The sequence below is a fragment of the Apaloderma vittatum genome, unplaced genomic scaffold (genome assembly GCF_000703405.1).
Source record: "Apaloderma vittatum isolate BGI_N311 unplaced genomic scaffold, ASM70340v1 scaffold16270, whole genome shotgun sequence".
In the NCBI taxonomy this organism is placed as follows: Eukaryota; Metazoa; Chordata; class Aves; order Trogoniformes; family Trogonidae; genus Apaloderma; species Apaloderma vittatum.
Window position 1 is genome coordinate 4337 of NW_009694147.1, and position 15075 is coordinate 19411.

General features: G+C 48.2%; 1 protein-coding gene across 1 annotated transcript; it reads right to left on the reverse strand.

Moving 5' to 3' along the window:
• Positions 1 to 2417: 2417 nt before the first annotated feature.
• Positions 2418 to 15067, reverse strand: LOC104271823 (formin-like protein 2). The gene is made up of 12 exons (XM_009866621.1): positions 15025 to 15067; positions 12016 to 12140; positions 11726 to 11928; positions 10552 to 10786; positions 9873 to 9941; positions 9627 to 9707; positions 9246 to 9375; positions 8951 to 9114; positions 8689 to 8790; positions 8289 to 8387; positions 7563 to 7686; positions 2418 to 2527 (listed from the first exon to the last, which is right to left on the reverse strand). The coding sequence occupies exons 1-12, from the start codon at positions 15062 to 15064 to the stop codon at positions 2418 to 2420; spliced, it is 1482 nt and encodes a 493-aa protein (XP_009864923.1). The 5' UTR covers positions 15065 to 15067.
• Positions 15068 to 15075: the final 8 nt, after the last annotated feature.

Here is a 15075-nt window from a genome sequence, read left to right on the forward strand (position 1 = left end):
GGGGGAAAAACAAACCATTAAAAAAAAAAAAACACATTTAAAAAGTGCACCAGGGTGTGGTTGCAGTCACTGAGCGGCCAGAGGTACAGGAGCAAAGTGGCTTTAAATGGCATGAAATTAAATGGAATGGAAATTAAACAAAATAAATAAATAAATAAATAATTTAAAAGTGAAAATGAAATAAGAAACCAATAAAACTAAATTAAATAAAACAAAAATGAAAGGAAATGAAACAAAACACAGCTCTGCTGAAAGCTCTAGTTGTTTGCCTGCAAACAGCACCAGCTGGGGAAAAATTTAAAAAAGAAGGGAAAAAAAAAACAAAAACAAACAAACCAAAACCAAAACAACTGACCTATGGATTAGTGTGTAGTAGTGTAAATAGTTTATTTGATTTTTATGCCAGGAACAGACCAGGAAAGTAACATGAACTGCTTTTATAAAACACTTCTAATATTGCTAAGAAGCAAGTCTATTACCAGAAAAATTCTTAAAGAGAACATGCCAGCATCACGGGCAAGTCGCACGATCGCCAATTGAAAGAAAGTCTCCAATTAATAAAATACCTCTGAGCTCAAGGAGGCGAGAGAGAGTGCTTTTTAAATCATTTTGCCTAACAAATCCCTAAATTAATCACCCAATTTTTCTCACACAGATTAAACCCAATCCTCTCCCGGAAGCAGGAGGGGCGGCGGCATGTTCTCTTTAGCGTGTCGCTGCGGGAAGGCGGCAGTTTTGAGAGGAAATGTCCTGTAACTGGGTAAGCAGAGGTCAACGGGGCCACTCTGAGCCCCCAAACTGTCCATTTAGTTAAATATAAACCCAAAAACTATAAGTTAAAATAACATTCAGATTGTATAGCACAGGCTGATGCGTTTCTTGTATTTTGTTGTTTGTTTGTGGGGTATTTTTTAAACAATATTTACAATATTACCCATGGGCTAAAGTGGGGATAAAAGAGAAGTGTAAAAACCATAAAAAACTGCACCAATTTTGTAGCAAAATATCTGTACATTTAAAAACAGATTATCATATAACTACACATTATCCAAGAAAAAAAAAAGGGGGAGAGGGGGACACCTTCACCAGTGGTTCACATAAGCACAACATAAAAGAAAAAAGAAATTCAGTGGTTAAATACTATACAATAAATTTTACAATTAACGTATGGATGCGCTGAGCCCAGGAAAGGTGAGCTGTAAGCAAAAATGCATCTTGGAAAGTAGGATTTTCTCATTCAGTCCAGTTCTTCACTCCGGAGAAGATCGCGTAACCCTGCCGGCACTGGTCCTGGGCCGCCGCGGGGCGCGGAACGGCGCCGAAGGAAGTCTCATGGCCCTTTTTTTAAGCTTTAGGTACAATGTAGAACCTAGACCCTACTGGGATTTTTTGGCCGGGCTTCCCTTGGCCGGCCTGGGGCCCCGTTAGGAGCTGGAGCGGGGTGTGGATCCTGCCCGGCAGGGCACGGGACGATTCTCTGCGCGAGGAACTGAGCTGCGGCGCTCCTCCGAGTCCTGATTACCAAGATGTTAATGCCTTAGTGCTAATTAATAAATACACGGGTTATTCAAAAGCTGCCTCGAGCTGAAGAATGTAGTACAGGCCTTTGCCACCCTCCTCCTTCTGTGCATTTGCCCCTGCCCCTGCCGCCCGCCGTGCCTCGCCTGGCATTGAGCCTTGAGGGTTCCCTGCGAGGGTTCCCTGCGTGTCTCGTGGACCCACGCGATGCCACAGCTCGTGATGCCACAGTTGAGGTCTGGGGCGCAGAAAAGCTATGGGGCAGGGGGCAGGGTGTCCCTCCTTGGAGTCATTTCCGTATTACACATAGAAAGCCCTTAAATGTCTTCCTTTTTTAATAAAAAATTTTAAAAAATTTAAAATAAAATAGCCAGTAAGTGCACCTGAAGCCGAGGCTTCAGCACGGGAATGCATTTAAAAGCAGAGCACGTCCGAGCGGTACCTGTTCACAACCAGCCGGGATGCGGGTCAGGGCCACAGGAGACCCAGTCACTAAACCTTTAGAGCATCAAACCAATCAAAACACTCCCCGGAAAAAAATAAAAAAATCAAACAAACAAACGGAAAAAAATAATAAACCCAACACGTATTTTACATTTTGGTTAAATATACTGAATAATGTATTGGTGTATAAATATACCCAATCAAATCAAGTCCTATTGCTTCCATTAATTTGAGCAGGTACTTTGATTTTAGGCACTTGGTAGCTACGGTCGAGTGGCGGGCCCATCGCTGGCGTTCCTATGTGCGAGTTTTCTGGGTCTTTGAGCCCCTTGGAAGGTCAAATTTATGTGTGTGTCCCCCCCCAAGGCTGTGAAAACGAGCGGCAGAGCACAGAGTTCACATGGACAAGGTCTCGTTCAAGCAACCCCCTTTCCCGGGCGCCGCCGGGCTCCAGCTCACATGGTTATTTCAGCCCCGTTGGCGGAGCGCAAGTTCTGATCATCGAAGCGCCGCCGGACGCTTCTCCTCACCGCGTCGGCCCGTCGGTACGGCTGGGTTCTAAGATCTGCGGAGAGGAAAAGCGGCGTTCGTCAAGGCGGCCGGCTCACCCGCGCGCACGCCAACACGCGCCCGCACACCCACCCACACACGCTCACGCGGCTGAGACAAGGAAAAGTCCTGCTGGAAGCCAATCAAAGCAGCTTGTGTAGGAACAGGAGAAGGGAACTTCACCCCAACGAGAGCGAGAGGGAGCAAATACCAACGTGCCCTTTATTTATTTTTTTATTTTATTTTTTTTAAACTACGCACCCAAGCGGCCGGTAATACTGGTGAAACGCGCCGATGGGACTGAAATGGAGTTAAGTTAGCGTGAACCTCTCCCCGCCTGGGGGCTGCTCGTGCTCATTGACATTGGCGACGTCGACCACAGATCGGTTTGGTTTGCACAGTCCCTCGAACGCTGGCCTGAGCTCAAGGAGGTTTCTAAATCGGGGAGTGATGGGTGACCCAGGGAACAACCCCCTCACCCCTCTCTGCACCCATTTATCTAAAAGAGGGTGTCCTCAGGGGAAAAAAATGTGACTGGCTTGCCGGGCTCCAGCTGCTGTCCTGGCTTCAGGGATGCTCCATGAGCTGAAGGCAGCTGAGTGGTCAACCCCCTCCTTCCTCCTCCTCCTCCTCCTCACCTGCTCTGCGGCTGGGGCGGCGAGAGTTCGGGTGGGGCAAGGTGGGACACAGAGCGTGCAACTTCAGCACTTCTCCGCCAAGATTTATAGAGCAGGATTTAGGCTAAATCACTGGCATATGAGATTTCAGGCAAAGGTTGTTTTCCTTTAACCATTTTGTTGTTCAAATGCCTTGGTTGATTTTAGGTTGCTGGAGTATAATTAATATAATATAATTACTTGTTTAACTGGTTGGAAGAAGCAGAGCTTCCGTAGTTCAAAAATGGCTTATTTTCTTTAAAAATAACCAAAGTCGGGCTTGGGGTTCTCTAGAATGCAATGCACTGTGCGATTGTGCAATTTTATCCTCTTAAATAGTCACTAAATCTTTGGAAAGCAGCTGATCTCCAGGAGGATGCGACAGCTCTGGCTGCTTTCCAGGGTCTCCACGGACCAAACCATGGACAAAGCTGGAGCCGGGCCGCGCTGATGGAAACCCGCTGCTCATCCACGTGGGGCTACGAGCAGCACGCTCCATACACCTGGAGACTAATTGGTGTTCAACTATTTCTCTCCTGGAAAAACAAACTGGGCAAAACTCACCTCAAATTTCCTGGCTGACTTAAGTCTTGGTTTAAACACAACTCCCAAACTTCTCAGCTCTTGGTGCACCCCAGCAGAAGGTGCCCGTGGGACGTAATCTGGGTGATCCTGCTCTGGCAGAGGGGTTGGACTAGATGGTCTTTTGAGGTCCCTTCCAGCCCCCAACATCCCGTGCTTCTCCCACCTCTGAGCTGCTGGTTGTCCACCTCTCGTGTCCCGTTTAATGGCCGTGACGGCAGAATATCCAGGGAACTACGGGCCTGAAACAACCCGGGGACAAGATTGACTATCTCGGGCTCAACTCGGAAGAGAGAGGGCCAAACCAGAGAGAGTGTGGAGACGGTCACCAGCCAATGGCCCGTGGCTAGGCTCCCCGGCACCGCAGCGGGCAAAAAGTCTCCGCTGGCCGTCGGGCTCTCACCAGTATTACGCTCAGGCACATCTACCAAGAGGCTGTCTGGCATACAGAGAGAGGAGGAAGCTAAGTAAAAAGTGATGCTTGCCAGCTCTGTGTATCCTCCACCACCGGTGTGCTAGAAGAAATCCTTACCCTCGAGTGAACATTTGGAAATTTAGTGATATTATTCTTCTTTAGGGCTAAACAGAAGAAAAAAAAAAAACAAAACAAAAAACAGAAACAAAACACAAAATGATGGTTAAGTAAAAAAATGGGATGGAGAATGAAGAGCAAGTCAACTCAGCGTTCAAAACTCCCAGGCACGTTAGCCAACAGAGCGAGAGGGGTGAGGCCAAGGCTACGAGAGGAGGTTAGACACGGAGAAGAAAGGACAGGAGAGGGCCGCCCTCGCCTCTTGCTCACCAAATTCCAAGCTGCTTTGAAGATTGGCTCCAGGAAGGTAACACAGCAATTAACTCGACAGCGCAAAATAACGGTTGAGCTGATGACAGTTTGCACTTTTATTAGAAGCATTCGTATAGAACACTCCTCGCCAAAGAGAAACACTGTTGTCTTCTTAAGCCGCTCGGTCCTTAACTCAAGACAACAGTGTTAAGGGCATGCTGGGTTAAACACACCCACCACCACACCACGGAAATCGCTCAGTTCCATGTCAAGCTGCTCGTCGTCGCAATCTCTGTGGGTCTGGCCCGGAGCTGAGTGTTTCCCAGCTCTGCTCCTTCCCTCTCCCCTCCCAGCGTGACCCCAACCCCTCAGACAGAGTTGGCATGGAACTGAAAAATGTTAAATACGGATGTGACCGGTTGAGAAGAGCTTTCGTGCTGTTCATTTCACCCCGGTATCTCCCATGCAGACAGACATGCAAGGTGCTGGTTAGAACGTCTAAAGAGAAAACACGACTCCTCACAGAGGACGTAACGTTGTTAGAGACGACCCTTCCACAAAGAAAACCCCAAGGAAGCCCCGGCTAGCTCATGCAGCCCGTGGTTTGCGTTGGCACACAGCTGGTGTGACACATGGGTTTTACACGGAGAGTGAGAGATGACATAGAAAAGCCAAGTGAGCTGTCACTTCACGGCTGCGTTTGATCTCCTGAGCTCTTGCAACTCGGAGGGACTCCGCACCGAATCTGCCGTGACTCCCACCGCTCGCTGTTCTATGGCATTTGTCGGGGTGGGGAATGAGAGATGCCTTTGGGGCGCGAGGGTGGCCAAAGGCATCAAGCGCAAAGTCGATGGGATGGGATAAAAAGTTACTGAAACACAAGAACATGCGACAGAGGTGACGAAAATACGACTTCGGGTGGACGCCGGACGTTACTATACACTCAACATTCACATGATCCTGGCTGAGATCCATACAGATGGAGAAGTTAAAAAAAAAAAAAAAGTTCTACAGCAACCTTTCTTTTTCTAAGAGCATCAGATGTGAAAGAGGAATAGTTTAGTAATGGAATTCCTCAGTGAGAACAGGTTCGCAGAAAAACCGAGAGCCCCGCTTGGCCGTTCGAGCGGTAAAGGGCACAGTCTTCAGCACTGCATGGGAATAACAGCCAAACAGACAAACAGAGCCGTGAGAAGCAGCGATGGCATTAGTACAGAGTTAGTGCTCCGTCCCCCGCGCCCGGGGACGGCTTCACGCGTGCTGACCCACCGCCTGGCCGCACCACACCTCAGCAGGCGTCGGCAACCAGGCCGCCCTCGCTAAGTCTTGGAATGAGCGTTTCTTTGAGAATATCATTTTCAGTGGGTTTGAGTAGGTTTAGCCTAGATCTGAGGAAGAAGTTCTTCCCCCTGAGGGTGCTGAGGCACTGGCACAGGTTGCCCAGGGAGCTGTGGATGCTCCATCCTTGGAAGTGTCCAAGGCCAGGCTGGATGGAGCCTGGAGCAGCCTGAGCTGGTGGGAGATGTTTCTGCCATGGCAGAGGGGTTGGAACTAGACGATCTCTGAGGTCCCTTCCAACTCTGACAACTCTATGGTTCTATGATTCTCGCTAAACACGCCCTGTGAAAGGGGCTGTTGTTAAGCAACGCCCCGCTCCGGACCAGCAGAGCTCTCCTGTGCTCCACCCAATTTACAATAGCTCTCCAGAGTTTCAGAGCCACTGACAGGAGGCTTCTTGCAGGTCACGTTCGAGTGACTTCGGTCCTACCTAAACTTTCTGTGTCTAACCTTTATCGTTACATGGCCTGAGGCCCTTGGAGACACCCTTGCAACGGGAACCATCAGGCAGAAGACTATGGCTAATGTTTAATTTGCAACTTTGCACGAGGATGGTGTTCCACCACACAATCTGTTTCTCCCACAGAGCAGAAGAACCCCTTTACTGACTAAACAATGCTTCCAGGAGTCTGAAGGAGTTGTAGAAACAGTTAAAAGATCAGATAGTATAGCCAATAATAAAAGAACATCATCTTAGGAAGCTATTAATCGAGGTTAAAAAAGAGTTGTGAAAGCTTCGAGCGTTTCAACCCTGTAATCTAGTTGGGCAAAAATCCCCTGGCTTTCCTTAGTGAGTGGTGAAATCGCTCTCCTGCCCTCCTGCAGGAAAAACTCATACGAAAAACATTCAGGAGCAGCAGCCACGGAAACCCTGCCCTTTTTTTTGAGCTTCTGCGCAACAGAAACGGACTACTGTAAAGCCATCGAAGCGTTAAAATCCTTCCACACTGCAGGTGAAGGACGTGCAGTCAAATCAAAGTACTGCCATCAGAGCAGCTGCACAGAGTAAAAATGATTTGACTCCTGAGCAAAACGCAGTTTAGGAGGCGGCTGGCTCATTTTTATCAGCAAATATTTGCACCGAGGTCGTGACCGTGTGTGGCTATGGCGGTGGGCTCTGCGCCTCTCCCTCCGGCCCCAGACTGGGATCGGTGCAGGCTTTGCCCCTCGATCTGAGCGGCAGCAAAACCAGAAGCAGTTTAGGGTCATAAATCACTCAGGTTTGACTAAATGCTTTGCTGTAACTGTGCAGTGACGTGGTGCAACTGCCATTAGTACATCTGAACACAAATGTAGCCTCTTAAAAACGTTAAGCACCTGGGGAAAAGGTTTCTGGGGAAGATCCGCACAGCATGCGCATCCCCACCGGAGCCTCTGCTGAGATCAGGCACTGAACTGGCTGCTCTAAAGATCAGAGAGCGAGTACGACCCCACATGCTGGAAGAGAAAAACTAAGAAACCAAGCGCGTGCCCGAGGCATGTGCCCACCGCAGCGGATGTGTCAGGGCAGGTCCCTGGGGTTTGTTTGCTCTCTACCACCAGCAAAAATTTCTGTGCTTGATTCATGTCATATAAGCAGCATCCTGAGCTCAAGTAATACTTCTTTAAGAAGCACGCCAAGCTACTAGGCAGATACATATTTTTATCCTTTGCGTGAGGGCCTCTGAGATTACAGAACAGAAGGTGTTTACCTGTTATAATATCTTCGATAGCACCGTCCTTCCCTTCGTACACGTGCCTGTTATCCTTGACCTGCCGCCGCCGGAGCTCCGCGATCAGCTCCTGCTGCTGCCTCTTTGTTTTATGCGAAGGGGACTGAACGCAAAGCAGAGAGATTTGTAAGGACTGACCCCCAGCTCTCCCATTTCTCTCCCCCTGAATGTGAAACAGGTTTTGCTTCCGAGAGGAAAAGCTGGGCTGGGATTAAAGAGCCCGAGAGCGGCTGCAGGAGGCAGCACCGGCTGACCAAGCAGTTGGCTTGGAGCGATGGGAAACTTCCTCCAGTCAACCTCAGAAAATAAAACCCCATGAAGAAAATACCTAAAAAATGGTATCGTGGGGCTCAGCCCTGCTGCCGCGCTCTGACAGGGAAGGATCTGGGGAGGATCACACTTTGTGCCTGCAAGCGACAGGAAGCTCTGCACGCTCGACACCGGCAGAGTTTTAACAGACACAAGGCCAGGGAAGAACAACACTTAAGCTAATGGCAATGCAGACCAGATGGCTTCTGTCTATTCAGTTTTTCTTCATTTTGTGGACTTCAAACTCTTTCAGTTCTCTCCACATAAGGAGAAAACTTCTAGAGAAGCAACTCTAAGTTGGGCAACTGAAGTTCTTATAGAGTCGAGGTTTTGGAATTATCAGGAAAAACATAAGAACATGGTGGCTCCTGCCCGAAAGATCGATCAGCTTCATACCTTTTGGTCTTGTTGCTCCATCAATGCTTCTTGCTCCATAAGTTTTTCCATTAAGGCCTGTTCTTGCTTTTTTCTCAATTCATTCTCTTCTTCTGCTTGCTATTTATTACAAAAAAAACCACAACCAAACACAAAAAATCCCACAGGTTATAGCTTCCAATTGCTAAAGGGAACCTAAAAATTACAAGTGAGTAAAACTATCACTTGCTACTATGGGGCTGAAAAATACTGGGCTGGGAAAGACCTTCCTAGATCACACAAACCACTCTCCCCTAGTCCCAAAACATCAGATCCTGTCAAAGCTAGAGGGAGCCACAAGCCGTTCTGTTGGGAGCCCTGAGCCGCATGGCTATGAAATTGGGTTCTGAAGGACAGAGAAGAGGCAGATGCTCTTGTTTACCTTGTAGGCCTTCACAAACCGGACAAACACTGGGAAAAAGACCGAGGGAGGTGTCGTCTTGGGGTTCTCCCCAAAGTACTTCACAGCATCATCAAAGGCGTCCTACAAAAAGCAGAGATTCACTGCATTGCATCTATTCCACGACGGACTCGCCATCCATTTCTGCAGTATTCAGTGGAAAGGGTCTAGATCTCCTCCACGTGGGAAACCACTGTGTCACTCCCTCTCCTCTTATCAAACCAGGTGAACAAAAAAATAATACCTGGGCTATTTTGGCATCGTCCTGCAGTTTCTTGAGCTTCCCCTCATTGTTCTGAATGAACTCCTTCAGCATCGTGTTGTGGTCGTGCATGGTGTACTCGCGCTTTGTCAGATCCAGGCCCCTCTGCAGCTCCTTCACATCCAAGAGGACGTTTTCGAGAGACACTGGGGAATAAAACAAAAGTGCTGAACCCACAGCTTGAATGATTCCCCACCAAGAAGAGCCCCGACAGCCCACGTGTGGTGTGAAACCCCTCGCACGGCACTGCTGGCCAGGCACGGGGTGGGAATGTTACCTGCAGCAGCCTTCTCCACGTAATGAAGCTCGTTGTAAAAGAGAGACACGTGCTGGTACTTCTCCTTGACCACGTTTGAAATGTAGTGCAGCAGGGTCTGCTTTCGATCTGTCGACTTTGTCTCTAGGAGCTGAGGAGAGAAGGCAAAGAGGTTGCAAAGGGAGGAAGGTGCAGCGGGCTCCAAGAGAAGCGACTCAGCTGGTGCTTCTGCATCTGATAGGGATGGCTGTGAAAAGCTCATTCCATCCTGTAGCAGGTGGCTTTCAAGCCGTGGTCTTGCAGAACCTCTGAAGTCACACACCAATGAGAATAAGCAAAGAGGTTTTGCTTCGTGAAACGCGTTCCCACCCGCTCCCCGTGAGGCACCTCCAGTTTACTCACCAGGTCTAAACTCTGCAGCTTAAATCCATACACAGCTCCTCGTTTACTGCTGTTCATGTAGTTTCCCAGAGCCAGGATTATCTGCCGGGGTGAAGGAGAGGAGAGTGTGAGTTTTCGGGACAAGTGCACTTGAGAAGCCTCGGGAAGGTGAGCTGGTGTGTCAGCATCCACGCACGGTTTCAGCACATGTAAGTGGATGTGCCACAGAGCGACAGAGCTATTGACTGTATCTAAAATCAAACCCACCTCCAGTATTTTCTTTAACTTCTGCGATGACTTTATTGAGACTGACGCAGCTATTATTGCGTGAAGTTGCTGCAGGTAAACACAGGAAGAGCTTTGATTAGTGCACATCCAACCTGAGAGTAAAATTAAAATCTAAACGCTCACATTCTGAAAAAAAAAAAATCTCTTGCTTTTAATCCACACCGTGAGCCCCAGCCTGAACATTATCCTGCCCTGCCACATCAGGATTTCAAGCAATTCATCCGCACCACAATTTTACCACCCTCCGCTGTGGCCGGGTAAAAGTGTATTTACATCTTGAGCCTTATGACTGTGAAAGATGCATCAGGTTGAACGGGACAAACTTCAAAGAGCTCGCGGGCCTGCACCTATAACACCTTTCCCCGATGATACGAACAACCAGATATTCATTTAAACTGTTTTTTAACTTCTACAGGGTAAAGAAACAGGACAGTACTGGAGCAGCCCGGGGCTCAAACAGCACCTGGGGATATCAGTTACGGGCATATGAAAATACAGCTTGGAAACCACTCCTTCATTCGTGTAATTGTTTCTTGTTCTGTCTCTGTGAGAAGCAACCGTCAGCCCACAACACTCAAAGCATCTGTCTTCGAAAAATTCACATCGCGATAACCGTCACTGAGTGCCCCACAGCTCCCAGGGGCTGTCCCTCACTCACTGGGGTCAGCATCTGGATGCTTTCTGCAAAGTTGCCTATAAAGGCCATGATGGTCATCTTCTGCATCAGCCTCTCGATCTTGCTGAACTGCATCATGAAGCGGTCTTCGTCGGACAGGTTCTCGATGGGTTTCCTCTCCCGCTCGTAGAGCCGCAGAACTTTCACTTCGTTCTCCGTGGGCAGGAACCGCATGAGGCACTCAACAAAATCCACCGGCAATGTTTTTAGGTCAAATCTGTGCGGGTAACAAAGGGGAAGAAGTGGTGTCACGGCTCCACACAAAATCAGAGAATCAGTTTCGGTTGGAAGGGACCTTCAAGACCACCAAGTCCAAGCTTTGTCCCAGCCCTATCAACACCATTAACCCACGTCCCTCAGCACAACACCCACCCATCTCTTAAGCCCCTCCAGGGATGGCAACCAACCCCCCCCCCGGGGCAGCCTGTTCCAACGCCTTTCAGTAAAGGAATTCTTCCTAATATCCAACCTGAACAAAACAAGCAAGAAAGCTGCTGACGGCAGCTCTGTCTCTGGTGCTGCTCAGCTGCAGCTTGAGCCAGTAAAGCAACGAGAAGCCACAAAGAAGCTGTGAAGCTACTCCTGCTCTCATTGCCCTGGCTGGGGTGGGGGGCACGGTCCTGCCTGTGAAGCTCTGAGCACACGAAGACCTGAACAAGGTCACCGTGCTGATGTGAGCAGTGCTGCTGGGCACTCTGTTCGTGTTCCCCCCTACCCTCCCATGGCTACACCTTGTTTTCATCAGAGAAGACAGGTGGGGAGCGCACTTGGACTGAAGTTTTGCTTTATGGAGCGATTTACAATAGTCGCCTCTTCCTGATACTCTGGTGTTCACGGTAACAAAGGTGCTGTGCAAGCAGAATGAGGCATGCAGTAAGTGACGGCATGCTGGGGATATACTCGAATTAGCCTCTAATAAAGGAAGTGTTCATTTTTTAAGCGTAAATAGTGATAAATCTACATAAAACTGCAAGTTTTTTTATTTTAGTTTAAGGGGATCCCATTCCTGGAAATGCAGAACGGTTCCATCCTTACTCCTGGATTTTTTCCAGAGGCAAAAGCATTTACATCAACTGCCAGGTCCAAACTATTGCACTTACCAAAAAACACCGTAAGTCTTAGACACGATTTCCTTGCAAAGAAGTGTTTTACTTACACATGAATAGCTTTGCAGATTTCATCCGCCGTCTTTCCAGCTTTTCTTAAAGTGATGGCAAGATTTTTGGCCCTGTTGGCATCCAGCAATGTCACTTTGTTTGACCCTTTCTGTGTTATCTTTTGCTTGCTTGAAGTAAGATCGATGGCTGGACCTTGCGCTTTCGTCTTGAATATTTCTTCAAACTCATCCACGTTTAAATCCTAAAAAGGAAAGAAAATGATTTATTGGTGTACCCCTGCAACAACCGATATCCAGACAGAATGGAAGGCAGTGAGCAGTGCTCATACCTCCAGGATCCTTTCGTCATCGATTTCGTTGAAGACTGTCCCATTGATCTGGTTGGGTTTGAGGGCGACCCAGTTGAACACGGGCATGCGGAACTTGGTCTTGATCGGTTTCTTGATTTTCACAGCTGAAAAAAACACCAAGGGAAAGGAAATGACAAATTCCCCAACCGCTGAAAACCACCCCGCGCGCCCTCACAGCAGCTTCGATTCGGCCTTTCAGCACCGGAGGAAGAACCGGCCAAATTATCACACTAGGAAGCCTGGAAAGACCTTGCTGCCTCCAGAGGCCAACAGCATCAAGAGGCTTTCCCCTGCAGACCTGGACTCAATGCCAGAGCTGTGAAAACTTCACTGAAGAAAAAAAAAACAACTTTTTCCCAAGGTTTTGGTATAGGGAGTGGCCCTGCTGCAGGAGGCCAGTGCTGCTTCTCAACAAGTTTGTCTTTTAAAGCAGAAGGGGGTGGGCTGCAGCATTAACATGGTTGAAGTAACAGGTTTAACTTCCCTGCGCTGTGCAGAACCAGTAAATGGATTTAGTAACTTACACAGAGAAGCTACGAAAACGAAGACTGACCGCTCTCAGTAATGCGTGACCAGAGTGTGAAAGAGCAAGGAAAACACCACTTTCCTATCCCTGTTCTGGACAGTACCCAAATAATTTCTTTAATTCAGTTCCCATGTCTTTGTATTGTGACGTTAGCTGTTAAGAAGTCACTACAAAACCAGGATGATCCATCAGCGTTTTGCTCCTGAATTACTTAGAAAATGAAGTGTTTCTTTCCAAACATGAAACAGAAACCCGCTCCTTCTTCTCCAGTGCTGGAGAAAAGAGCCGTTCCTCCTGCGGCGGCCGGGGCAGCCCATGCAGGTTCCCCGCTCCCCCAGCCCAGGACGGACCATGCGTGGGTTTGGCTCAGGCCAGCGTTTGCTGCTTGCTCCTGCCCATCCTGCACTCGTGGCAGGAGAAATCTTGCTAAATATTTGATGCTCTGTCGAGATCCTCGGGCTTTTTTGCCACCGTTTCAGACGACAGTTGGGTTCCCAGGTTGCAAAGCACTTGAGCAATTATTTTACTTTCCTGTAACGATGCTTTTGCCAGGACAGAGATGACCCGTTTCACGGGACAGTCTGCCTGGGCACCAGAGCTGGGAGAATGTTACAAACATTCCTCTTGCTCTGCCATTCCACATCTAAAACAAGAATCAAGTTGTGTGTCCATGTCCCTTTCACGCTCAGGCTCGTTTCGTGGGGACATCACAAAGAATAAATTTCTGGCGAGAGTATTGGCTTGAACCAAAGAACCGTAAGTGAATAGCAGGGAATACACACAACGTTCCGCTGTGTATTTTGAGAATTATATATCAGTATTTATATTTAGCCAACTGGAAGACATGAACACACGTGATCAACTTCTGCTCATCTCAGCTGAACGGAGTTTTACTCTCTGCTTAATTAGTGTGGTTGCTTCAAAAACAATTCCTAAAATAAATTCAAAAATAATTCCTAAAATAAATTCAAAAATAATTCCTAAAATAAATTCCAAAATAATTCCTAAAATAAATTCAAAAATAGCTTTCACCATCTGAAACACCCATAAAAAAAAAACATAGCAAAACCCCATGTTTTCTACTTGTGCATACATTAGAATAGATTATTAACTGCTCCTGGGTTATTTCAGGACAGGAAAGGAAGCAAACTGCTTCATGGGGGGCTTCCTGATGTAACTGAATCAAAATCTCTTAAAAATTTCCCTTCCTCCTCCATCACAGAGTCCGGGCAAGGCCATGGGGGACCAGCCCCCGCAGAGTCATCCTCGGCATGAGAGCGCGACTCAAGAAGAAACTGCACGTCTTAATGACTTGCTCAAGTGCTTTGCTGAATTGGGGCCCCACTGGGTGCCAAATCCCGACAGCCAGCAGCATCCCCGAAGCCACCGCGCGCTCCGGCCCTCGCAGCAACCCCCCCATCTCTCCCGCAAGTTCCCAGGCACGCGCGCGGGCACAGCACGGAGGGAAACGCGGAGAGGGAGGGAAATACTTAGCAGAAAGCAACCTACAGAAGAGCTTGATTGGCCCATCTTACCAGGAAGCAGAAAGAACAGAGAGAGAGAAAAAAATAATAAAATAACATTAGCCATGGTCGGAAAAGCAAAAGTTGTTATTTCACTGACTCCCCTCTGACCCAGAAGGTTCCTGCCCTGAGAAACACTCCTGCCTGCGTGGCTGTCCTAGCGAGAAAAGGCGATTTCAGTCTCTTTCTCTCTCCTAACCCACTGAGGAACAGATTCTCCACCCTCTCCTGGCTTTAGGCATCTTGCTGAAGCACCTCAGCGGCCGGACAGGACCCAAACCTCAGCCACACCTTTTGTGCTCGGTTCGTTTTCTTCTGCTACGCCCCAGGACCCTCTAGTTCTGTGACGCCTTGTGCTTTCAGAGGCAAGTTTAAAGGCTGGAATACTTAAATCAGTTTTCACCAAAAAAAAAAAGAAGCTGCTAATCAGAGCTCCTCAGTCTCTCTTTCTGGACTCGTATCAAGCTCTTGAGATTTCCTCGGAGGGAGCAGCGCGATACCAATTAGCATTTACTTGCTTGCCATATGTCAGAGAGCGCACAAAAACATGATTAAAGACAGTCAGTACAGTTTTCTTCCTTCCAGAAAAATTACAAAAAGCTTGCCATTATTTGCACAGATATTTCTTCATAGAGTTCATAGAAGAAACCAAAACCGTATTTTGCTTGTTTAAAGCAAAAAAAATGATCACGCTTGAAAAAGCGCAACGGCTATGCTTTTGTTTTACTGAGGAAGCCACCTCTTCCAGACCGAACCACATGCATCTGGTTGATAAGCGCTCTTTTCTTCTATAAAATCCCTCCAAGCGTAATATCAAGAGGAGAGAAAGGGCTTTATTTAGGTGACTAAGTGGTGAAGTCCCACCCCGGTGCCCTGCCCTTGCTTTGCTGACTTTCCCGGCACTGCGCGGCGCACCGAGGAGAGGCACGGCTGTTTTACCTGCGAGCCCTGAGTTGAACACCACAGTGGGAGAGGCCATCCCAGGCAGGG

Bases quoted from the DNA above. Each gene is read 5' to 3' on its own strand.
- LOC104271823 (XM_009866621.1), bottom strand. From the start codon at position 15,064: ATGGCCTCTCCCACTGTGGTGTTCAACTCAGGGCTCGCAG. The intron at 9,115-9,245 runs GTAACATTCCCA...TTTATTCCCCAG, and splicing joins CGTGGAGAAGGCTGCTGCAG to TGTCTCTCGAAAACGTCCTC. The intron at 2,528-7,562 runs GTAAACACCTTC...TCCTCTCCGCAG, and splicing joins TATCGAAGATATTATAACAG to ATCTTAGAACCCAGCCGTAC.